This window comes from Dunckerocampus dactyliophorus, chromosome 5 (assembly GCF_027744805.1).
Source record: "Dunckerocampus dactyliophorus isolate RoL2022-P2 chromosome 5, RoL_Ddac_1.1, whole genome shotgun sequence".
Taxonomy (NCBI): Eukaryota; Metazoa; Chordata; class Actinopteri; order Syngnathiformes; family Syngnathidae; genus Dunckerocampus; species Dunckerocampus dactyliophorus.
This window is the reverse complement of record NC_072823.1, coordinates 23,773,098-23,797,692: the sequence shown is the minus strand read 5'-3', so window position 1 is coordinate 23,797,692 and position 24,595 is coordinate 23,773,098. Positions and strand designations below refer to the sequence as shown.

Below are 24,595 nucleotides of genomic sequence, written 5' to 3'. Positions count from 1 at the left end.
TGTGTTTGTGTGTGTGTGTGCGCTGGGACTCACTCAGAGGCAGTGAACAGGTGTCCGCTGTTGGTGGCGATGCCGTTGATGGGGCTGTCGTGACCTTTGAGCTCGCCCAGTGGGGCCAGAGTGTCCGTGTGCCACAGTTTGAGCACCCCGCCTCTGCAGCCGCTTAGGAGGGCCGGCGAGCCGGGCACCAAACCTAGGGCGCACACCCAGTCACGGTGGGCATTCGGGACTTGCTGATGGGGGGGGAATTGAAGGTTAAAATACTTTTTTTTGCAAAGAAGTGCATGTAAATAAAACAAGCAAACTCTATTGTATCATACCAAAAAGGAGAAATTTAGAAAAAAATGTACCTAGACTTACAACACTGACCTATAGTTTTATTAATCATTATTTTGTTATTACAATTTAAATAGTACAGGTACATTTTTTCATTTGCATTACCTGTTATGCAGGATTTTATATTAAGTATTATAAATGAATACAAAATCTAACTAAGCATTTTCAGGCATTGCCTCCTCCCACCGAAAGATGTCCGATTCGGCTGAGACCTGTTATGGAAAGAGCACCTGTTGCAGGTCTTTGCGGTCCAGGTCCCACTTCTTGATGCCATTGTCCCGAGAGCCGCTGAAGAAGATGTCCCCCTGGACAACCAGTGACTCTATACCGTCGTAGTGCGGTGGTTCAAAGTTGTGTGTTGGGCTGATGCTTCCCAGCAAGCCCTCGGTCACGTCAAAGAGCTACAGACACACGCACAATTAGAGTAACACTAAACACACACACACTCAATGAACCAAGGAAATATGGCACACCTTGACGTAATGGTCTTTGGAGCCGGTGATGACCAGGTCTTGGTTGTTCCCTGACTGATCCACAGTCAAACACATAACAGGACCTTGGTGACCAGTCAGCTTACCAGTGGATGCAAACCTGAACAAAAGAGGAGATTCAACACAAAGGAACAACAAATTCATCAAGAAGCAGAAGATAGTAGATTTGCTTAGTAGATTTATTCAGTATTTTATTAAAAGAAATATACTATAACGTCTCAGTGGGATCTAATATCATTTTAAACGTCCCAGAAATGAGAGGGATCTGCGCTCACCTTCGTAGATCCCAGACCCTGACAGAGTTTCCTGCTGCAGCATACAGGACGGTGCCGTTGGGGTTCAGCGCGACCTGGTTGATCTGGTTCTCTCCTGTCGGGATAGTGACGGTACGGCTGGTTGTGGACACGCAGACGTCGCCGACGTTAACCTGACCCGAGGAGCTGCAGACACAAGGGGGCGCCATAAAACACCGTCCATACAAAGCGACAGTCTGTCCGCTAGTGTGGTTTTATTTGGCTACAACAAGTTCCCTTTGGCCCACCAGAGCGTTCGGATGCACTTGGCCGAGTCTCGGATGTCCCAGACTTTGATGTAGGAGGTGGAGACGGTGAAGACCAGACTGGAGCTGTAACGCACCGACACCACGTTGTTGGGGTGGCCGGCCAGCGACATTATCTCCTGACCCGTCACCAGGTTCCACACCTTGCATGTGCGGTCTGCAGGTTTCAAGCGCACACACACACACAAGTTAATTCCTCACGCTACTATTAAGACTCAATGTAAAAGTGAAATAAGAAGGTAAGTCTCAAGTTTGTGGGGTAATGACCTTTGGATCCGGTGAAGAGGAGGTCATCGGTGCAGTCGACACACAGGACAGCCTTGCTGTGTCCTTCAGCCACATGGACACACTGCAGCGATGCTGAGCGACTGCTCTTGGTGGCCGGCACCGGGTTAATGACGCCCCTTTCAGAATAAAACATACTTAGATGAACCATTGACTCGTGTGGGCCATCTAAACTGTTGTAAATGCAACCAGAGTCATGCAGCTCTATGGAAATGTCAGAAAATTTGGTACATGGTGGACAAAAACATTCCAAAGAAGAGTGATGAGGGAAAAAAAATAATCACCTTGATTGAACACAAGAATAGAAAATATCCTAAATTAAAACCTCCAGTTGTCACTTCCTTCTTGCTCTCCCCATTCACCAGTGAGTTGATTCCACTGGTCCGTACGGAGAGGCCTGCTCGCTATCATTCATCATCTCACGGGAGGTGCGATCAAATTGATTCACTGACTTTTGACCTGTCTTTATTTCGTGCACCAGTGAACTATGGAGTGAACGAGTGTGCCATGTTTCAGACTTCAAGGATTATTTTCCAATCTATTTCTCTTAAGAAAGTTCCCTGTCAACTACAGTATCCTTCAAGGCTTTTCATGAAGAATGACGGAAAGACCACTGTACGTTCATTACAGTAGAACAAGACAAAAAAGGGGATCTCATAATAGTAACTAGAAATTATTTGGATTCCGAGCGATTCTTCCTGAGGTGTGATATTAGGTTAGAAGTATTGAAGGACGACACCTTACCCCCCCTTGCTTTATGCCTTAATATGTGAAATTCCGAGAAGCAGGATTTCTTCTTTATAAATAAGATAATTTAGAAAACGGTAGAAATCCTTTACATGGTCATTTTAAGATGGTAGAAAACCTGTTTACCACCATCTAAATACAGATTTTAACATTATTAGAGCACTCTACACATGAAATAACACTCCTATACCTTTACAAAAATTTGACCACCCTTGTTTCTTCAGTTTCTTGTTCATTTTAATGCCTGATACAACTTAAGGTACCTTTGTTTGGACAAATATAACAATGACAACAAAAATAGCTCATAAGAGTTACATTTTTTGGCAGGACAATGCTACAGCTATTCATGTAAGAACTTAAGTGACTGATTATCATCAAGAAAACCATGGAAGTTGCTAGATGTCAGCTCTTAAATTAAACTCGAGCTATTTGTTATCATAATATTTGTCTAAACAAATGTACCCTTAGTTGTACCAGGCATTAAAATGGATCAATAAGCTGAAGAAACGTGGTCTAATCATTTTTTCCCCATGACATAAGACATGATACAGTATCGACTCACACAGGTTAGCGTTGGGAGAGTTCCTTGTTATTCCTTTTTTACTTCCCGTTTCTGCTTCCTACTTGTCTCATCAATTTAACATTACTGACACCTAGTGACCTGTGTAGAGTACTTCACACAACATGTCTGAGTGTATCTTCTGAATGCCTTATGTTTGTATTTTAGTTCATTTAGCCATTTTTATACTTGAAAATGCTCAATATAGAACAAAAACAAGGCCAGACAATTTGTCTGAATATGCAAATTGTTTGCAGTAACAGTCAACCACACAACAGCGAGGATTTATTTTTTAATGTATATTTGAAAAACAGTGATATAGTGAAGCTGCGAAAGTCGAAGTGGCGAGGGACAACTGTATGCAGAATCCTAAAAGCGAAACTTGAAAATAACTGCAGATCGTGGACCAACTGATTATGGTGCTCTGTGGCGCACGGTGCACATTGGTGCTTCTAGGACTTTTTGGTCCCATGAAAAAATAGCCAGTAGGGATGAGCGAGTACACCACTATCTGCATCTGTATCTGTTCACCCATCTAAAATTATCTGTATCCGTCCGTATCTGTACTCGGAACGGGCGGGGCATAAACGGGAAGTGGGCTTGGTTTAATCGGAAACAGGTGGGGCTTAAATCAGTACATTATTTAAGTCTGAAATTGACATGGATTGATCAGACGTTGCTATATTTTTTGTTTATTATTCAGCTATATGTGTACTGTGTATGTGTGTAATTGATCTGTAAGACTTGTAAGACTAGTTTTTAGTATCAACTCTTCTACAACTTTCAGTTTTTCTGAGTTACTTTATGCTTTTTTCTTTTACTTTTCCAGTTTTATTTTATATTTTGTTTCTACAATGTGCCGTTGACAGGCCCATAAAAATGCCGTTCACAAATGGCCCGCGAGCCGCACTTTGGTCATCCCTGGTTTACAAATGAGCGTGCCTATGCTGTTTTTTCATCGCACTATCACAAAATGACCCCCGCTATAAGCAAAGACTGGATACAGGCGCGCACACACACTGTTTTGAGGAGGCAGCTCCGGCGGCAAGCATCTATTGAGGATTACACAGTAAATGCATGACGAAAGAAAGCCTTTGGGCTCCAGCCAGCGGCCTGTCTAGGGCCGCTGGCTGGAGCGATTACGGATAATGAGGAGTTGTATTCGTTTCATGTTCGTACTCATCAAAAATGCATTATCCCTAACGGATCCTCGGCTAATCCCAGTTTATCAGTTTAGAAGTTTGGGGTTAACTGAAGTAGTAATTCAGTAGTAGTTGTTTATGCAGCAAGTTGAATGAGAAATTTAAGGTGAAGAAGGAATTAAAGTCAATGCTGAAGTTAAAGAAGTCAGAAGTTGAGGAATGAGTCGCCTTTTAGTTGGGAAAGGCATGCTCCTCCCAAAGCAGGGTTATTGGTGAAGTTAGCCTATCTGCGTGGTCAACAAGCTCTTACTGTTTAATCTCCTTGAACTTTGCCCTGTCGCACGCCGCTTGGGCCTTGTCATAGGTCTTCCTGCGAAAGAGCGGCGAAGGCTCCAGCGCTCTCTTTTCCATGGCAGATGGCGCTCTGGAGCCCGGACTGATTGTTGGGTTTGATGGAGATGTTTTAAGAAGAAAAATAAACAATAAAACAACACAAAGAAGGTGACATAATGAGGGACATGCAGGTTCATGTACAACTTCCCCAAAGCTCCACTACTTTAAGGAGATCATTTGGAGATTGGGGATAGTGTGACATTAAAAATAAAAGGAGGGACACAATGACATGCAGTAAATGCAAGAAACACTGACTTACACGCTGCCCATTTTAGAGGAGAATCCTGGCGAGAGCGCCGTGAAGTCTCTGACAGATGAACCCGACGTGTCCATGTCCCCGCTGCCGTCTGGTGTCTCTGCCAACGGCAACATGGGGCCGGAGAAGTCGCCCATGTGGCTGTCAGGGGCGGAGTCACTGTTGGCATACAGGAGCTCCATCTGAGTGGTGGTCCTCCTGCGAGCCTGTGCAGCGACCAAATTTAATGACAGGAAGTGACCAGGCGGATTGAAGATGATTTAAGCTTAATGAGAAGCTTGGTCAGAAAGAGATGAATATTATTTTCAGGTCTAACAATGACATGACATTATGGTATTGCCTGAAAGTACTAATCGTCCATTGAGATGCTCTGATGTCACCACTATGCGGCGCTCAACCACTAGGGGACATATTTGCATGGTTGCTATGATATACAGTATGTTGTATTGAATATATAATTTCTAGTCAAATATATGACTTTCATTTCACCTTTTAAGAACAGAGGCAGGAGGAGAAATGTACGGTGGCTGACAAGGCACGTGGCCATAAAAAATGGTTGCTCTCTAATATCCGTAAAATACAACATCGTAAGTCCTTAAAGACTGATATCCCTCAGGTCTGGTGCCCCTGGCAGCCTGGCTACCATCAGTTTTGTTCTGTGAACTAGCATTTCTCCCATGCAGAAGCTATGGGGGTTAGTGTTTGCATTTATTTTTTGATACTGCAGTCTTTATGTGACTGCAGCATTTTTAATTTGCAGTGGCGTGTTTTTGGTTTGGAATCATTTCTGTGATTGCTCCACATAGAAACACAACCTCTGAGTTATAAATGACAGAGTAATCATAATTATTTTTGATGTAGAAGAAGAAGAAGACGACATACTTAACATACTTAGAAGAAGAAGTGCTAAACACATGCTAGTTTGTAAGTCAACTTCATTACCAGGGCTGTCTTAAAATAGTCGACTATTCAACGATGGGTGGAGTCTGAGTCGACGATCGATCTCAACGTCGAGTCATCTAAAAATGTCATGTGATCAAGATTGTACCATTCTGTCTACATGGGGGTGGCCACAGCTGCTGCTGAGCATACCTTTTTACAAAGAATGTTTGTTATAAATAGCTTATTTTCATACAAAAACAGCCTAATTCATATTAATAAAGAATTGAAAATGATTGATGTATTTAACAAAAGACCTACACTTACCATGCATTAATAAATTCACTCGCTTCGGTGGCACAATCCAAAGGAGCTGAGCAAGACTGTCGACATCGCTGGACATATTGGCTCATAATGGCTACTAAACAAATCATCCAAAAGTGTGAAAGTATTTTTGAAAAGATTAAAAATGTTGGTTCATGATGAATGTCAGCTTAGCCAACATCCTTGTTTTTCAAGCCGTGTTACTATTTTATGTGCAATTTTCTGCCGACAGGACTACCAACTTGTGAACCCTGCTTTTTACAACATAACGCAAAAATAAAGCTTTAGTTTAAATAACATAAGCTTAGACTGTTAGAGAGCATCTCAAAATGTCACCTCTCATAATAGTAATAATAGCGTAGCTGATAATATCTATTTATCGGTGCTGTACAGACCGAACTCGAAACTGAAACCAGCGAAATGCAACAAAAATGGAGAGCAGTGAAGCATACAAGCGTATTCAAGAGAGAAATTGCATGCTGAGTACGACAGTCATTCATTCATTCAGTTCATAAGTGCAATTCTTGCATTTTTTCAGTTGGTCTTAAGATTTTGATCAAGAGTACAGTATATATCCTGTCCAGTACTGCAGGTGACAATGGTGACAGTATCCACGCTTGAGCAATAGTAATCTATGAGGACAGTGGTGGAGTGCATTGGCTTCTTTTCAAATGCAAATGTTGACATGTCAAGCTAAGACCAGCACAAAAAGACCATGTAGATGAAATAGAATGTTGGTGTGAGGTTTCAATATAGCCAATGGCTGTGCGCTTTCATTTTATCTGACTGTTTTAGCCTGTTTCTTTGAGATGGAAAAAGTCCCAAATGACATCTGTATATTCGTCATTAGCTCTTGAATCCTTAGTCGAAGACAGCCCTATTAATTACAGTAGATTAAGTAAATATATAAGCAAAATAAAATAAAAGCAATACCTTGTTCCTGGACTTGGGGTCGCCACAGATCTTCATGACATCTGATGGTACAGTGCTGAAAGGAAAACATCAGTTGTATTGAATTATTTATGCACTTAAATTACACTTCAAGTCACAATGAATGCACCGTAAAAATGAGAACAAAGTGCGACAATACACTACATGAACCTACTTTCCGTCCGCAGAGGGGCTGGCGGTTGACTCGTCGCTGCTGCTGTCGTCACCGTTTTCTGTGAAAAGGAGGAGGCTTCTCATTTTCAAAGAAGTCAACATTTTATTTTACAAAAAGGTCTAGTAGAAATAATGAGATTAGGCAAGGTGGAGGGAGGCAGATGAAGGCGACAACAGCACAGCGCCATGCTGCTTCAACAGGAACTCCAGTGGGGGTCAGAGAGAGAGAGAGAGGGGGGTTAAAGTTCACGTGGAGAAAGCGGGCGTGTCAACAAGGTCTCATTAGTTTTTGACTCCTGAGGGGGTCAGCTGACCTACAGGGATGGTCACATGATCCACATATGGTTCCTGTGGGGGGTTAGCAAGGTGCTAAAGCATGGAGGCTGCAGCAGGTGATGAGCTTGGGGGGTGGCAGCAGGATCAGCGGAGAGATGGAGGGAAGTCTGGCTGCACCTCATGCACCTGTTCAAGTCTCGTTAGTCTCATCAGTGCATGCTTTCCTTCATGTAGCACACGTGGAAGACTTACCAGCTGAGACGTTACCCAGCTCTGAAAGAACACGACACCAAAGGAAACCGTGGGGGAACAGGGGAAAAAAAAGGCAATGAACTAATCAAAACCACACTTCCCAAAAATTGTCAAATAAAAAACAAAAAAGACAGCGAAAATAATGGGACACTTAAGGTGGGTCGCTTTTTCTGATTTCTAAAACACTAAAAAGCTGTGGTCTACCTTGCAGAGCGTTGCCAAGCAGGGCGTCCAGCTCTGGGTTGAACTCCGCCTTCTCCTTCAGCATGTGGAAGAGCAGCTGGTTCTGTGTGGCACTGGTGATCTCCGTCTGCTTCAGCCTGCCCTCCATCACCTTCACCTGAGACTCCTTCTGGGCCGCCTGCAGACCCTGAACAGACCAAAGCTGTTTGGTACAAAGATCCAGCACATGGCTAGCTGTCTAACGACCTATGTGATGCCTGTGTCGTCATTCCCTCTGCTGAAGCTCACCAAGAAACAAGTTGTAAAAAAACAAAGACTAATTAAGGGTTAGTCATGCTATATACTAGCCTCGGTGGCTAAGGAATAAGGGGGTCAACGGTACAGTAGCTCCCCTGCCTATTTGCCTATTCTCCCACATATTTACATATTTTCCCTCAAAAGCATTTATTTGGGATGTCCGATATTATTATGTAATATTATTTATTATGGATATTGCACTACAAATTTGACGTGATCTGTTCCACTGGAAATGTGAATTTCTCTTTGAGAGTAATAAAGTATCAATGTATCTATGTATGTATCTCTATATATGTGGTGGAATTAATACCGCCGCCACAAGCGGCTGCCTTTCAAGCAGCTGCCTTTCAAGCAGGCTCTGTTTGTTTAAGTATATTTTTACAAGCAATGACGCACGTCTGGCGTTGTTCCCTGTCTACCCGTTGAAATTGAGGCGGCAGCGGAGCCGGGGCTAAGATGAAAGCCAAGAGGCTAGCAAGGAGATTCAAGCCTCCAGTACCTTATATTATCATGGGAAACGTAAATTCACTACCGAGCAAGATCGACAAGCTGGCAAGAACGTCAAGACCTTCATGGACTGCATCTTACTTGTGCTTCACTGAATGGCTAACAGCTAGCGTCACGGATGCTAACGTAAGGAGCTAGCCGAATTCTGTACAGTCAGAGCAGCCAGGAACAAAAGAGCATGTGGAAAGCGCAAAGGTAATGGACTTGCACTGTATGTGAACAAAATGTCCATCTATACAGCATCTTTATTTATTTATTTATTTGTTTATCGGTTCTCATTATTTGTAAAAAAAAAAAAAAAAAAAAAAAAAAAAAACGATATAGATGTCTACCGATATCACATTTTTATGCTAATATCGAGTCGATATTATCGGACATCCCAAGTGTTTGTTTGCGGGAAAGCCCATCTATTTGCGTATTTTCCTAAGAAAATAGGAATAGGTTTTCTGCAGATTGTAATAATAATAATAATAATACTATACTGTATAATCATAATTTCTACAGAATAATAAAGTGTAGCATAGACAACATAAATTGCATGTTTGTAATGATACTTGTTAAACAAAAGTGTTACCAGTAGGTGGCAGTATAACATTAGCACATATCTGTACATTGCATTTTAAGGACAAAGTCAGAGGGTGTTTTTTGTTAGCAAGTTATCAATAAAAGGAGTTGGCTAAGACTCTACCTGCCAACTCTTCATATTTAGCCCTTCTTGCACATTGCTTTCCTGTATTTTAAAAAGGGACTGGATGCAACTGTCTCAAGATTACTTTTTTTTCCCCAAGCAAAACAAATAAGAGCCCCACCACCGAGAGTGATTTTATTCAAGACATCCAAGAATGTCATTTTAAACATCTTCAAAGATCCTGGGGGTTATGCAACAAAAGAGTTAAGTGGTAGACCCAAAAAGATTTCACCAGCCCTGAACCAGAGGATTCGATGGGCTGTCAAAACACAGGATGATCCTCAGCCCAAATGAAAGTTGTTACTGGTGCTAAGTGCAGTCCTATAACCATCAGACGGCATCTGCAAACAAACGGCAAAAAAACGTCTTAAAGGCATCGTCTCCTTCAACGCCACAAAATTGCCCATTTGGAATTTTGAGGAGAGCACCAAACATGGGACATTGAAAGGTGGAAGAAAGTTTTATTGTGACGAGAAAAATGGAACCTTGACGGTTCTGATGGCTTCCAACGTTACTGGCATGACAAGGAGATCCCACCTGAGATGTTTTCCACACGGCACAGTGGAGGGGGTGCCATCATGATCTGGGGTGATTTTTCCTTCAATGGAACAATGGAGCTTCAGATTGTACAGGGGTGTCAAACGGCAGCTGGCTGTGCGGAGATGTTGCAGGGGGCATCCCTCATGACTGAAGGCCCTCGTCTCTGTGGTTTTTCAACAGGACAACACTGCAGTTCAAAATGCGCGCCCGACAAAGGACTTCTTCCAGAAGAATAACCTCACTCTTTTGGACCATCCTGCGGGTTCCCCTGCTATAAATCCAAGTGAGAACATTTGGGGATGGATGGCAAGGGAAGATTACAAAAATGGACATCAGTTCCAGACAGTGGATGTCCTCCGTGAAGCCATCTTCACCACTTGGAGCAACCACTAGCCTCCTGGAAACACTGGCATCAAACATGCCCAAAACCAATTTTTGAGGCAATTAACAAAAATGGCACAGCTACTCGGTCCTACCAGAGTCCTTTTTTTTTGTTAACGTTTTATTTCTATTTTACGGCGGTTTGGGTTTTTTGAGCTGTGGTCTTAAACTTTTGATCAGCTGATGAACAGCCTATTTCACTTTAATGCTTGTTTGCAATAAATTGCTTACTCCATTTGTTTTGTCTCACTCCCGTTTCTTCTGTTTTCATTTTGAAGCTTTACTTAGAACATTCTTAAAATCCAACAGTGCAAAATGGCAATTGTTGCAATTTTTCAGTTGGTCTTAAAATTTTGATCAAGGGTGTATATCCTCCCCAGTACTACAGGTGCCAGTGGTGACAGTATCCACACTTGAGCGATAGCCATCTATGAGGACAGTGGTGGAGTGCAGTGGCAGTAGGACCAGAAATGTCTCTTATTTTCCAGAAAATGTCCCTTATTTTCAAATGCAAATGATGTCATGTATGGCAAAGATGAGCACAAAAAGACCATGTAGATGAAATAGAACATTACAATGTTGGTGTGAGGTTAGAATGTAGCCAATGGCTGCACATTTCATTTTTGCCTGTACTTCCTGCTGATTGCTGTCGGTGCGTTTGGCATCTTCATAATAGTCATCAAGGCACAGCAACTTTTATCACCGTTTCATTACCACTGACAGTACCTTTACATTTTACAATTTAAAATGGGTTTAAATAAGTGTGAGAGGCATGTTATAGGGTTTAGGAGTATCAAAAAATAGGCATATTTATGGCTTTTCATGTGTGTGTCCATTATTGGCAGTATTTTTCCATTCTCTTGTAGTTGAGGCTTGTTGACTCAATGCTGCCTCTTGAGGTACAAAACAGTATTGAAAATCATACAGAAAACGGCTATCTGGTTTACAAACATTACAAACCCATTTAGAAGGCTTTAATACATGCATGCAAACCTTGTTTATAGCCATGGACATGAAGTGATCCAGCAGGAATCGAGCCTCCACCAGGGTACATGAACCAATCACAGCAGAAACGTCCACTGTGTCACCCTCCTCCTGGAAAGCAACCAAAAACTATGAGTACGATGAGCAGCCTACATAAACATTCAAGTGTAGAAACACCATCACAACGTCACCTTGGTCTCCTCCATCTGCATGATGTTGGCCTGACAGTCTGCAATGCTATCGTTGATGTAGTCGATGTTGGCGGTCAGGGCGTCCACTTCCTCGTTCAGGGGAAGCGCCGCCTTTTCTGTTTCGGACCCCTCTTTGACCAGACGGTCCCGCTTCTTGACGACCTTTTCCTTACGCTTGGTCAGCTCTTCCCGTTGCTATCCCATTGGTGGGATTAAATGAATAATGCGTAAGCGCGTGCTGTGTTTTCATTTTTTCTTTGCTAGTTAGATATAACTACATAATAATGTAATAAAGCAATGGGACCTACTTGTTCAAGTTACATTAACACACATAAACAAGACAAATACGGCACCTTGAGAAGGCGGTTCATATCGTTCTCCATGTTGGAGATGGTCATCCTCTGCATGATGACGTCAGAGACACGTCGCTCCAGAGACTGCCACTTGTTGCGGGCCATCCTTGTGGAGTAAATGCTGCCGGTCCGTCTCGGGGAGGACCTTGTACACATGGATTTCGGATGCCGCTTAGCGCCTACGTACCCCCCTCCCTACCGGTAGGGTGTTGTTTCTAAAAAACTGCTATTAATGAGTCCTACCGAGTGCCGTTGGGAGCAGTGTGACCAGAGTACAGGCGTCCGGAGGGAGGGCGGTGAGACGACTCCTGGATGGAATCTGAAAGGTTGATTTTCCTGACGACCTTCCCTGAGGTGGGTCTGACCTGTCTCCTCAGTGCAGTCACCTGACATCATACGCACGCGCATGCAGGTGCGCACACACACACACACATACATACATACATACAGAGGACCCGTGAACACAGCACACCATGTAGAATGTAGAAAGGGAGCCATCTCCAGCCTACAATCAGAACTCACCTCCTCAGTTTTCCTCCTCAGGATGAGCTCCTGTTGCCGTCTCTGTGCCTCCAGCAGCTTCAGTTGGTGCTGACCAGAAAGAGCAAGAAACGCATCAATGACCTCTCCCAGTTCATCAAGACCCTGCTGTGAAAAGAATGGGGCCTTCACTGACCTCCTGTTTGCGCTGGTCTTTCTTCAAGGTGGCAATCTCTCGGTTTCTGCGTGATTCATTCATCCTGTTTTTCTCCTGCTGCTCCTTCATCTGCTTCATGAGGCGAACCTGAAAAGAACATTGACAACAGCCAACTGTTAGGACAGAATATGGAAGACATAGCCTCCTACAGAACATTTTAATAGTGTACCTTGGTCTTCTTCATTTCAGCCACGTCCGACTGAAGCTTCCGGAGCTGCTTCTCGTACTGTGATTGGTTCTTCAGCAGGCGCGCATGCTCCTTCTGGGCCGACTGGAGCTTCTGGAGCTCCTTGTTCATGAGGCTCAGCTTCTTCTCATACTCCATTTTGATCTTGCGGGCCTTGTCATCCGAGCCAGTCTCCACTGAACCTGATGATGAGACATTCACACCTACTCAGTCTTCCCATAGACCAGGACCTGCAGTGTGAATGCTCTTACTCATGTTATGAAGGACCCGGTCCCTCTCAAGCTGCGTGTCCCTGATCTTGCACTGGAGCATCATCAGCTTCTGCTCGTATTGCTGCTTGAGCGTGTGCAGGCGTCGCTGGCTGTTCTCCAGCTCGTCAATCAACTTCTGCTTGATGGCAATCTCGCAGGTGATGTTGGCCAAATCGGCCTGGAAGTCCTCTGTGTGACATGCAAGAGCTGACATTTAGGCCATGGGAACAGGTGTGTTTTATGAATGTATTTTTAATGCTGACCACACTCACCTTTCTCATCTGACTCAGAGTCGGTGTCATCGGAGCTCTCCTCTACGTCCATGTCCTCGTCCTCGTCTTCGTCTTCATCTTCTCCTTCGTCGTGGTCACTGGCCTCTTGTGCCTCCTACAAGATGGTGAGGAATATGAGTCATTCAATGCCTGACTGATGGAGATATATATTTTAAATAAAGGTCTTTCGATTTAAAAGGAATGCAATTTAAAACAAGCTTACCATTTCTGTGTCGTCATTTACTCGCTCTGCATTCTCTTTCTCCTTTTCCTGCTCGTTGTCAGGGACGTCCTCCTTGCAGACACTGAAAGAAGCACACAGACAAAAGTCACTACCGTATCTCACCGTCCGTGCTTTTGTTATTCACTTTAGATGAGAAAAAATGAAATAAATAAATAAATAAATCACACAGTAAGTAGTTATCAGCAGTAATGCCGATCTCTAAGGAGTATCTACTTATTACAACGGGGGTGTCCAAAGTGCGGCCAGGGGACCATTTTCGGCCCGTATCAAAAACAACTTTAAATAAAATAAAATTACATAAACAACATAATAAATAAAATAAAAAAGACAGAAAACCCCAATGAATAAAACTGCACTTAAATAAAAATCAAAATATTTCTGATTTTGAATCAGTGACACTTTCATGGTTGTCTGGATAATGACAAAGAAGTTAACATTCTGTGTCAATGGAGACATCAGCTCATTTGCATATACACTTCCTTAATTGATTTTTAGCAACGCTGTGTGTGGAATAAACAGGTGGTGTAACATTTTGTTGGAACCATATTTGCTCTTATATAAGCCGCACCCGTGTATAAGCCGCACATGCCCATGTCATAAAGTGGCATATTATGGCGCGCAAGAGTCTGTGAGGACCACGCAGCGCTTTATTTGACAGGAGTTACAAATAAACTCACAACAAACTTGTCAACCCATTGGAAATTGCAGGAGGTTATTACTCAATACCAGTCTGACTCACGGTTTCATCTTACAAACATTAAAATCATCACATAGTAAATAACACTGAAACGTTACACCTCAGAACTATAGAAACATGTATCAATACAAGTTTCATATTTAAAAAAAACATTTTAAAGTGTTCCCATACTGCATTTCAGTTGAGAAAACAATTTCATTGGAAGAGAGCATACTGTACTTGTAGAAAATGGCTGCAATGCTGCTTCTGTCCACCAGAGAAAGCCAAAAGGACCAGAGAAACGGTGACGGCGGGAAGGTGACGTCATTGCAGCAGCCCAATGAATGCGCTGCTCAGACACAATGCATTATGGGAAACCTTTAAAATGTTGGCTTTTTCTTTATTTTAAAGTCACATAGGGACATGTTTCGATGTTTGTATATACACCTTTTGAATATGAAGTTGCCATATGCTAAATTTAGTGCTGTTAAGTGTTTTTAAAAGATTACATTGTGAGACAGACTATGTTCCTATATTGGGTATATATAGTATAATGACCTCCACTGACAAACAATGGGTTGACAAGCTTGTTGTGAGTGCACTGATAGCTCGTGATTGGCTCCTGCCAAATAAAGTTATACTGCGAACGGCACAGTATTTAAACAATCAGTATTAATTCTGAAGTAAAGGAGATGTCACAAGATTAGAATTTAGCCGCACCACTGTATAAGCCGCAAGGTTCAAAGTTTAAGAAAAAAGTAGCTTATACACCGGAATTTACGGTATTTAAATTGCCTTTGTCACAAACTTTTTCATGTCACAAAATTAACGGACTGAAATCGACATTAGATAGTGTTTTATACACAACAGGTACGAAGAAAGTATTCGATTGTGTAGCACACAACACACACAGCCAATGTTCCCTCTAAGCTAAGCACGTGCGCAATCGTGCACTGCTCTTGAGTTCTCTGCGCACCGCAAAACCATGATGCGCACAAAATACAATCCAACCTGAACTGTAAATGAAATAAACACATCACAATTGATTCTGTACCATTTTGCAATGCAGCGCAGTGAGTGACAGGGAATAACAACAAGCGGTAACAGAACACAATAAAGAGCACTGTCCAGCCAATGATAAGATCCTGTTTGCACGTATTTACTTCCACAGCCAATCAATTTATTAACAGCGCGTTACGTAGTACATGCTGCTTGCTAACCCTGTATTATGGCGAAACAATTGGCAGTGCAACAGCGTCTCACCAAGCCAAGGTAAAAAAAAAGTGGTTCTTTTAAGGTGAACTGGCTGTCGGAGAGGCTCCAGCATACCCCCGCGACCCTAATGAGGATAAGCGGCATAGAAAATGAATGGCTGGATGGATAGCTGTCGGAGTATGTGCAAACAGAAGAAGAAGAGGTGATGAGAATGAGAAAGCGCTGCTTTATAAAACATGCTGCAAAACCAAAGTAGCAAGCCAGTTTTCTGAGTGAAAAGTGTAGACTGAATGTATGGCGTGTAACTATCCATGTTTTACTGCTGTGCTTTTGTTCTGATGGCCGGACGTACTGGATACAGGAAGCTGAAGGGACCGAAAGCTCGGTTGAGAGTTAATTGTATTCTTTTTAAATGTAGACAAAAGTAAACATATACATCAAACATGGCATTAATTTCAAGTAAATTTCCAGGATAAAATAGTACCACAACAGGCTGCTTTTACACAGAAAGTGTAAGTCCATCCATCCATCCATCCATTTTCTATGCCGCTTACCCTGAAAGTGAAAGTCAAATAAGGAAATTATTGTATAACTAACTAATACAAATGGCAAACAAGAAAATAAATCGAAAATAAAATGATGCCGCTCACAGAGATTCAAGGAATGCTCGGGTCGTTTTTGTGTATGCTCAGATACTTGAAAAATTAGAGGGAACATTGCACACAGCTACCGAGTGCACAGAGTACTGCTGCTGTGTGTGCACTCGCTTGTAGCCCCGCCTTGCCGGACTGGGACAAAGAGACTGAGTGACTGATAGGAGGGTTCACTCACTCCATTCATTGCATCATAAAACCAACACGCCAAGGTGTTGAGATAGATGTACAGAGTGAAACCTCTTGTCATCCAGCCTGTTTGGTTGAGATAGAGAGGAGGACAACAAATGCGCATGCACGTCAATATATCGAGGCCGGCAAAATGATCAACTTCTTTTTATTTATCATTATTATTTGAAATAGACACAAGGCACCATGTTTATGTGCAGATGCTCAAAACAGAGCATGAACAGTTCAACACTTCGGCTTATTTCCTAAAAGCTAGCTATAACCCATCATGCAGAACATCAGTGCCCACACTCTAAGCAGCAGCTCAGAACTACACAATACACCCGTCGCTTCATAACATTACTGACAGCTGGTGACCAGTGTAGAATACTGCATATCACGTCTTTCAATGCATCTTCTGAATGCCTTATATTTGTATTTTCTTTTATTTAGCCATTGCATATGCTTGAAAATGCCCAATATAGGCAACAAATACATAAAAAGTGCTTAAAATGCATATACAGTCAAACTTGTCTATAGCGGTCACTAGAGGGAGTCTGCAAAAGTGGCCGCTATAGACAAGTGGCCTCTATAGACAGGTTGGCGTCCAGTTTGAATGTTGACCAGTAAGGGGGGGGGGAAGGGAAAATAATAATAAGAAGAAGAAGAATGTTGACCAGTAGAGGACACTGCGGACTGCGGATAAAAGTTGTACAGCACTACTAGGCTTGTTATTATCATGGTTCATGGTTTTAATTCATCCTGAACATGCATGAGTCAAACAGTAGCACATCACATAGTACAATTCACAATTTTGCATGTCCAAAAAGGAGTAGGAAGAAGCAAGGCTTATTTAATCCTACCCCTCATCAGTTTCACATCAGTTGCAATACATTTGTTCACCTCTTGTTCTTCCAAGTGTACTTTGTAGGTCTACATGACAATGTAGTGCAATCATTGCCAAGGTTTTTACTTACTAAAAGGAAGCTAGAGGCTTAATAATAACTGATAGAATATATCCACGACCCACAGAACAAAGCTGTGCTAGTAATGTCTTACGCTTGTTTTTTATATTTTACTTTTTATACGGCAGTGTGTCATTACAGCTTTAGTTCATCAGGAAGTGACGGGAAGTGACGGTGGGCGTCCCGAGCAGGAGAGCTAGGCTCAGTGCTAGCTGTGAGTTTCGAGAGAGTTGGGAAGTGTGTTTATGTTGGCGTGGATGTAAAGTCCTGCAGTGTTCTCCGCTGTTAATAAAGCCATTAAAGTGCATCGGCGACGTGAGTCTCTCCTTCCCCACAACAAGCAGCATTACAGTATTTTTTTACATTACAGGAAATAAACGGTGTCACTTGTTACAGGCATTGCCTGGACAGCTATGTAGTGGGGCTTGTTTAACCTTTGCCTTGTGAGCAAGCAGGAAGGAGAGACAAGACGTGTGTGTGTGTGTGTTCTGAGCTGCTGTCTGGTGGCCGCGTTCAATAAATAAAGTTGGCAGAAGCAACAGGAGAAGTTTCCTTCTTTGCTTCGGCGCTGAATAACACTGACAAGTTAACAGACTAGTAGCGAACGGAAAAGAAGACGGCTTTTTTTGTGTCGAATACAGAAGATGAGGACTTTGATGGATTTGTGGATGAGGATTGATGAAAAATAACGTGAGTACATTCTAAAATACTTCAATTAAGTACAACCAAACTCAGTTTTGCTCCCGCTGCCGCATGCATGCTAGCGTATGTTTTTTTTTTATTGTAGCGTCGCTGGGAGCACGTCCTGTTCCCAGCCTAATTTGCGGTAATGTTTTGGTGCAAATGCTCTTAAAGTTACATGTTTGACCAGGAAATAGCAAGCTGAAAAGAAGACGGCTTTTTTATGTGGAACAACTGACAGTTTGTGTGGATCTTGTGAATGATTGTGACTGAGCTAGGACTCAGTAATTAAAGTCTACACACGACGGCTTCATTGATTGAAAAACAAAACTTTTTCATGCATGAAGCTTCTACTTGAGTCGGTAATTTGGCCGCTATATGCAGTCAGACATTGACCAAGGGAGACAAAATGGGTGGCCGCTGGCCGCCTTGGACAGGTGACTGCTATACACAGGGTCTATAACATGTAAATTTGCTGCAGGGGATTTTCCAGTGGCTGCTATAGGCAGGTGGCCGTTCTATACAGGTGGCTGCTAAGACAGGTTTGACTGTAGTTTGACTAATAGGCCGAATTCAACCATGAAACAGCGATAATTTAATTTTAAAAACTGTGGTAGAGAGCACCCGCGAAATTTGAACCGTGAAATGGCAAGGGACGACTGTAAACACGTTCCTTACGGGTCTGATTAAAAGCAGACCATCAATAGCTCAGCTAAGACAGATTAGTAGTGATGTGCAATACCACTGATTTCGTTTCTGATCCGATACAGAGTAAAATTCAGGCTCATATTGGCAATACCGATCCCATACAGAGTGCAAACTGACCTGTGTCTGATACACTACTTTTTCAAATGTATTTCATATCATAGCATAAAGAATACAGGACATTTTATTGCATTATTAATTTAACTACTAATGTAATCAATTATTAAATTAATAATTTAATAATTAAAGTCATTAAAAATATATGCTTTTTCTAAATCCTACGTACATTGAGGTAGCGGGGTGATTTACAATATAGCCAAGCTAATATACAACAGAAAAAACAAGAGGATAAAATCATATAAAATGTGAAAATTGTATTCTAAACAATAACAAATAATAAATACAAAAATATATACAGTATATATATTTTTAAAAAGACTAATTGAGAACTACTATAAGAATGAAAACTTTTTTTTTTACAATTCACACATGGCTCCGTTTACTATTGGCCGTTGTTTCAACAAACAAACATGACCTCAAATGACTGAAGTATCAAAAGCACCGATATTTTGATTTGAGAATCAAGAGTATCAAGAGCTGGTATCGCTATTTCAGCATCGATCTGCACTTCACTACACATTAGCCATGTTAACCTCGAAGCGAAATAATTCTTCCACATGCTACTGAGGCTCCTGTTGAATAAATGAATCAATTGTTAAGTTGCCAATGTCTTGTTTCTTCAAATTTCAATCATTCAATCCATCAAACACCAAACAAGAGTCCGAATAAGGGATTTGATACTGGCAGAGAAGATCTGGCAAATTTTTCCATGGATGCCTCCCACATACCCATTTTGCTCATCCCACAAATGCATGCTTCTTACAAATGTGGCACCATTTTAAAGTGTAATTAACAGGCTTTTTTTTAAGCCGTTTTAAAACTATTCCAAAAATATCAAACTTTTTTCAGTATTTGGCCCTCAGAGGAAAAGCTTGGACACCCCTGCCAACCACATCATTAGGTACACTAAAGAGATCCAATACAAGAGCTGTATAAAAAATCTGCCTTTACAGAGATTTTGATCCACACTGTGATTGACACCATCAATATTAGTATTTAGCCGAGCATTCAAGTACATCTACATTCAAGTTATCTTTGTAAAGGCAGCAGTTTGACGTCGTTACCTAGTGGTTAGGATGGTGAGAGTATGAAGGGGCAGCATAAGAAGGTCACCAGCTTGATAGAGAAAAAGACAGCAGCGGGTTGTTGTTAAAATTAAACCATCAAAATAAAAAGTGAGAGTTAATCCATGCTGCAGATGTGTTGGATAACTCTTATCCAAACAGGGTTAGCAATGTCTCATTATAGCACCTTTGAAACACATCTAGATGTTTCAAACCTTCAGCAACACAAAACCTGAACAGATTTGAATAGAAGAGCAAATTAACCTTGGACTGAAAAATGTTTGAAATGATGGGTGACTTAAAAGCAAGTGTGAGATCAATGGTTCATGATGATACATTAAAAAGGGGTGGAAGCGTGGAAGCAAACAAACCTGACGTCCTCAACCTCCTCTACCACCTCCTCCCTCTCTCGCTCCTCCAACAGCTGATGGAGTCTTCAGGGGAGGGGTGTAAGGTTAAAGGGGAGGGAAGAGAGATGAGGAAAGGAAGGAAGGAGCGGTCAGATGAAAACCAGCTTTTGCTAGAATTCAAGATCTACTCATTCCTCAAGCACACTAGCATTGTGTCTTAACACTGTTCATTTACATTAAACCCACTGATGTGTGATTAAATGTCTCAAAGCAGCTGTGCCAAGTCAAACAAGAATTCTGACCAGAGTGCACAGAATTATTTGAAAATACTAAATTTAACATTTAACAGTCCAGGATCATCTTTAGCATTTTTACATACTTTCTTGTTGACCTTTATATCTCACCTAAAAAAAAAGAGTTATCTTGCCTGTGTTGGTTTCTTTTTTTTTCAGCATAACATCAAATGTGTGATTGTACAGTTATTTTATTATAGTATTAACATATTGTCACTAAAATCATCCAAAAAACTTTGGATTTTTTTTGTGTGTAAAAATGTGTAATGAGTAATGAACCTAGAATTCCAAAATGCATGTATACTTTTAGCAAACAAACAGCATAACTCAGGCAGTTACAATTTAGTAACTGCATACGAAACAAATGGGTCTCATTCCCAAAAAATGTTTCTGTCCACCTCAAGAAAGCTGAATATAACAAACTTGATCACCTAGAGGAAATAGTCATGCCTGTGTTGGCCTTTCAAAGCCACGATGTGCACCTTTGCATCAATTGGCCACTGGATGGCACTGTTGGCTAACATTTCCCTCTCTCCCTCTGCAACCAAACAGCTGTTCATGCTTTGATTGATTGTTTTTTTTCCACCATGATACGCTGCCAGTTTACTTTCACTTAGAAAGTGTCTGCCTTCCTGTGGCAAAAGTGCTTACAACTGAGAAATAACGTGATGACACTGACAAGATCATGGTGAACATTAGTGATCAGAAATCTTGTTTTACTTCACCAATTTCCACCATTTAAAAACATGTAGGCAGTTTGAAATCATGAGAAGCAGAGCCAGTCAAGCTGGAGCAAAACAGCCAATCTTTGACTTGTTTGTCTATCACTGATTACCTTTTCTTTTTCTTTTTTTCACGCTTCTTCAGTTTCTCCAGGTCTTTCTTGGCCAGCTCAATGATGTCTGATGTCTCCTTCTCGGGTGCCAGCATGGAGCCTGCGTAGAACGACTGGCGGTTGGAGGCACGTGACAAATTCTTCCGCAGGTTCTCATTCACCGCCTCGCTCTCCAGAAGTTTGGCTCTGAGGACCAGAGCACACTCGAGTTAGAGGACTTATTCCCAGGCAAATAAAAGCTAACGTGTTAGTAGTTCAGCTGGAGTCTAAAGCGGTGTTTACCTGCATGCATTTTGCCTCCGCATTGTCCCGCAATCTGACATGGCTATGTGTGTCATTTCGAAGGCACGCCTGAAAAGCGTGAACACTAGTTTGCGCATAAGTTCCACAATTGAAATGCAATTTGTGGTGCGCATTGTCATGAAATGCTATGCTCCCTCACAACTTAATTAAGCCTAAGTCAAGTCTAGTGCATGTCATAGGTGGTGGAAAAGTTAACCCATTCATGTGAACGAGATATGCTTCGATACGCACCACCCGCATTGTTTGCGCATAGGTTGCAGTGCATTTGCGGTGGTGCGTTCACGGTGCACTCATGACTAGTTCACGAAAATTATGCGTGCCAGAAATTTTGCATAGTTCACACATACTTCACACCGGTTTACAACGAACTTACTCATTGGCATGCAAAATTGCACAGCACTGCAGGGACAAAATGTGTGCAAGTGTAAACGTGGCTTAACTCCACATCTGCTGTTTTGGTATTCCTCAGGGCTCCGATTTAGAACCCTTACTATTTCAACAATACACGGTGCATTTAGGCTCCTGCTATACTAACTCTGTATAGTATAATATTTACCTAAGGTCTTCAATCTCTTTGATGTAACTCTGGATCATGTTGCCAATTTCCTCGCTGCCTCCTTCACCTGAACAAGGAACAAAAGCCTTACATAGGCGGTTGTTTTCAGTGTTTATGCAGTGGTTTGGTGGTGAGGATGGTACCTACCGGCCCTGGCGAGAGCCTGGTTGGCCTGGTCGCTGAGCAACTGGGTGAGTCGAGCTCTCTGAGCATCAATGGTCTCCTGCATGGCCTTCACTCTCACCCTCAGGTTGCTGTTCTCCGTCTGCAGCATGGCGTTTTCGTGGAACATGTCGCTGAAGCTCTCCACGCCATCCTCGCCTGCCAAGCGTTTACCCTGCAGCGGATGGACGACAACATTCCGAAGATCGGCGTCCATCTTTTAAAATAAAAGAGGTGAGTTTAGGCTATCACTCACCGTCTTGTACTCCATCAGCTCCATCTGCAGCCGAGCGATTTCCGTCCTCAGGGCGCTGATCTGCTGGCTGGCCTTGTCCTGGTTCACCATCACCTTGTTCTTGATGTTCCTGGCTCGGTTGGCATACTTGAGCGTGTTGAGCGTTTCCATGAAGTCGCGGTCGGACGGGCTGATACACGCGATCATCACTGTTTGGCTGAAGCCACAAGGACCCTTAGTGTCGTTCAATAGAAAGTAAATACTTAAAAAAAAAACAAAAAAACAACAACTTTCCACTAACCTGTTTCCTCCTAATGAGTCCTGCAGAAGCCGGGTGAGTTTGGAGTCTCTGTAAGGCACGTGTGACGACCGCTTGCTCCGGTCGCCCAAAGCGCTGATTACATTGCCCAGAGCAAGCTTTAGCGACATGAGACATAAGAGCAGGTAAATTCAAATTGATTTGTTAGGAAATGTAGATGGAAGAAGAGGTAGAGTGCAAAATGCCATGTGTGCCATATATTTTAACACTATACAATATTGCTGTCGGTTCTTTACTCCATTTCATAGGAGCAGATCCTTTCACATGTTCAAGGATGCCATCTTTATCCTTCATGTTTTCCAAGCATTTTACGATGTCTAATTTATCTTCAATTTCACTTTTGTTCTCTTTGACAGACTGCAATCACAAGAGTCTGCTTCAGGCTTGTTAAAAATGTAAAAAATTCCATCGATGGACTGTCTCACCACACACACATATAGTTAAGTTATTTTTGTATTGTATTAATAATTTAGGGGAGTGTGTCGTAATACAGATGAATTATCCATAATCGCTAAGATTTGGATAATGGGTATGATTAAATAAGCCATTCTTCTTCCTAGCTATGAACTCGTTTAAGCATGTCTGAAACAAATAAACCAGTTTGTGTGTACTGGATGTTGTTAAATTGTATACCTAACAAAGTGGCCAGTGGAATTCCTGTATAGTTTATTAAAAAGGGGCATAATCTAGGTCGAGGTACTGTTCCAGTGTTTTAATGCACTAAGTACCGTCTTAAATAATCACCTCAAATAAAACAATTACACATTTCATCCACTAGATGTCAGTGCAAGGCTATAACTTCTCACCAGTCCACAGTTGATGGAGATGCCCTCTTTGGCTCGGTCTCCTGTGGCACCGGTCCTCTTCAGTCTTTCAGAGCCGGCCAAGTCCACAAAGTGAAACTTTGCTGTCAGAGTCTCATACTCATCCATGTCGCCGTTGCCGTTGGAGACCCTGTTGTCAGCTTCATCTTCATGCTGCGAGGAACAACAGGCGTGGCAGACAGTATGCCTTCAAGGAGCTTTGGTGTAGTTCAGTAAAAATGGTACTAACTAACATTGTCAGAGGCACAGACGCGGACTTGGCACAGGTGGATGGTAAAGATGGCGTGGGATCTGGAGCTCTGGACGTTCATCTGGGTGCTGGCGGTGGTACGAGACAAAGCGCCCAGCTTGAGGCACTGCATCATCTGAGGAGGGGATGTAGTAATTATTTGAGAGGTCACTGGGAAAGCTGGCTGTGAAAACATTATATTGACTACGCTACCTCAGCCTCTGAGGACACTGTGCGTGTGGTCACGCCCACAGTGTAGATGCCTCCGTTGGCGTCCTCGTGAATCTTGACGTGAGACTTCTGCTTCATATCTCTCGTGGAGTCAAAGAGGTCCAGAACTTCCTCGTTGTAAAGCTGCACAGGAGTCACACAATGACAAAAATGTATATGAATAAAATTCATTCATTTCTTAGCCGGTTGTCCTCATCAAGGTCATGGCTGAGCTGGAGCCTATCCCAGCTGACATCGGGGTATACCCTGTACTGGTCGCCAGTCAATTACTGGACACATGTAGACTCCCACTCACATCGATGAAAAATGGAAGAATCTCCAATGATCCTATATCCAAAGTCAGACTGCCCAAAAAAGACCCACGTAAGCACGGGGAGAACATGCAAACTCCTGGTGAAGATAAAAGTACAATTCTCATGGTGTGGAAGTTTGATTTGTAGGTGTCCACATTTTAGCACCTCTCGTGTTCCGGGTCATCTTTTAGGAATGTGAGCAGTGTCACAGAGTGACGGAGCAACACAAGTGCCTCCTGAAATCATTCCTCGTTAACTCCTCCATCAGCACCCCCCACCAACCCACCCCCGACCCCGATGACAGCTGCTGAACTTCAGTTGTCAGCTTGTTAAGCGGACG

At 42.4% G+C, this 24,595-nt stretch overlaps 1 protein-coding gene across 6 annotated transcripts in view; it reads right to left on the bottom strand.

Moving 5' to 3' along the window:
* kif21a (kinesin family member 21A) overlaps positions 1–24,595 on the bottom strand; it is a 45,240-nt gene that overhangs the window by 2,469 nt on the left and 18,176 nt on the right. Inside the window, exons 4-34 of one of the 6 annotated variants that reach the window (XM_054776079.1) lie at positions 23,945–24,085; positions 23,736–23,867; positions 23,485–23,655; positions 22,661–22,776; positions 22,381–22,576; positions 22,110–22,299; positions 21,963–22,029; positions 21,104–21,289; positions 19,997–20,059; positions 13,358–13,439; positions 13,135–13,249; positions 12,863–13,051; positions 12,594–12,793; positions 12,404–12,511; positions 12,250–12,318; positions 11,971–12,113; positions 11,728–11,872; positions 11,375–11,569; positions 11,193–11,294; positions 7,808–7,973; positions 7,604–7,624; positions 7,077–7,134; positions 6,905–6,959; positions 4,772–4,974; positions 4,430–4,555; positions 1,654–1,790; positions 1,369–1,543; positions 1,103–1,267; positions 810–927; positions 567–737; positions 34–233 (exon numbers count right to left, since the gene is read on the bottom strand). In XM_054776079.1, coding sequence (XP_054632054.1) covers positions 34–233; positions 567–737; positions 810–927; positions 1,103–1,267; positions 1,369–1,543; positions 1,654–1,790; positions 4,430–4,555; positions 4,772–4,974; positions 6,905–6,959; positions 7,077–7,134; positions 7,604–7,624; positions 7,808–7,973; positions 11,193–11,294; positions 11,375–11,569; positions 11,728–11,872; positions 11,971–12,113; positions 12,250–12,318; positions 12,404–12,511; positions 12,594–12,793; positions 12,863–13,051; positions 13,135–13,249; positions 13,358–13,439; positions 19,997–20,059; positions 21,104–21,289; positions 21,963–22,029; positions 22,110–22,299; positions 22,381–22,576; positions 22,661–22,776; positions 23,485–23,655; positions 23,736–23,867; positions 23,945–24,085 — 4,205 coding nt within the window. The remainder of the gene's footprint in view (positions 1–33; positions 234–566; positions 738–809; positions 928–1,102; positions 1,268–1,368; positions 1,544–1,653; positions 1,791–4,429; positions 4,556–4,771; positions 4,975–6,904; positions 6,960–7,076; positions 7,135–7,603; positions 7,625–7,807; positions 7,974–11,192; positions 11,295–11,374; positions 11,570–11,727; positions 11,873–11,970; positions 12,114–12,249; positions 12,319–12,403; positions 12,512–12,593; positions 12,794–12,862; positions 13,052–13,134; positions 13,250–13,357; positions 13,440–19,996; positions 20,060–21,103; positions 21,290–21,962; positions 22,030–22,109; positions 22,300–22,380; positions 22,577–22,660; positions 22,777–23,484; positions 23,656–23,735; positions 23,868–23,944; positions 24,086–24,595) is intronic. The other 5 variants (XM_054776084.1, XM_054776080.1, XM_054776082.1 and 2 more) reach the window with 5 other exon arrangements.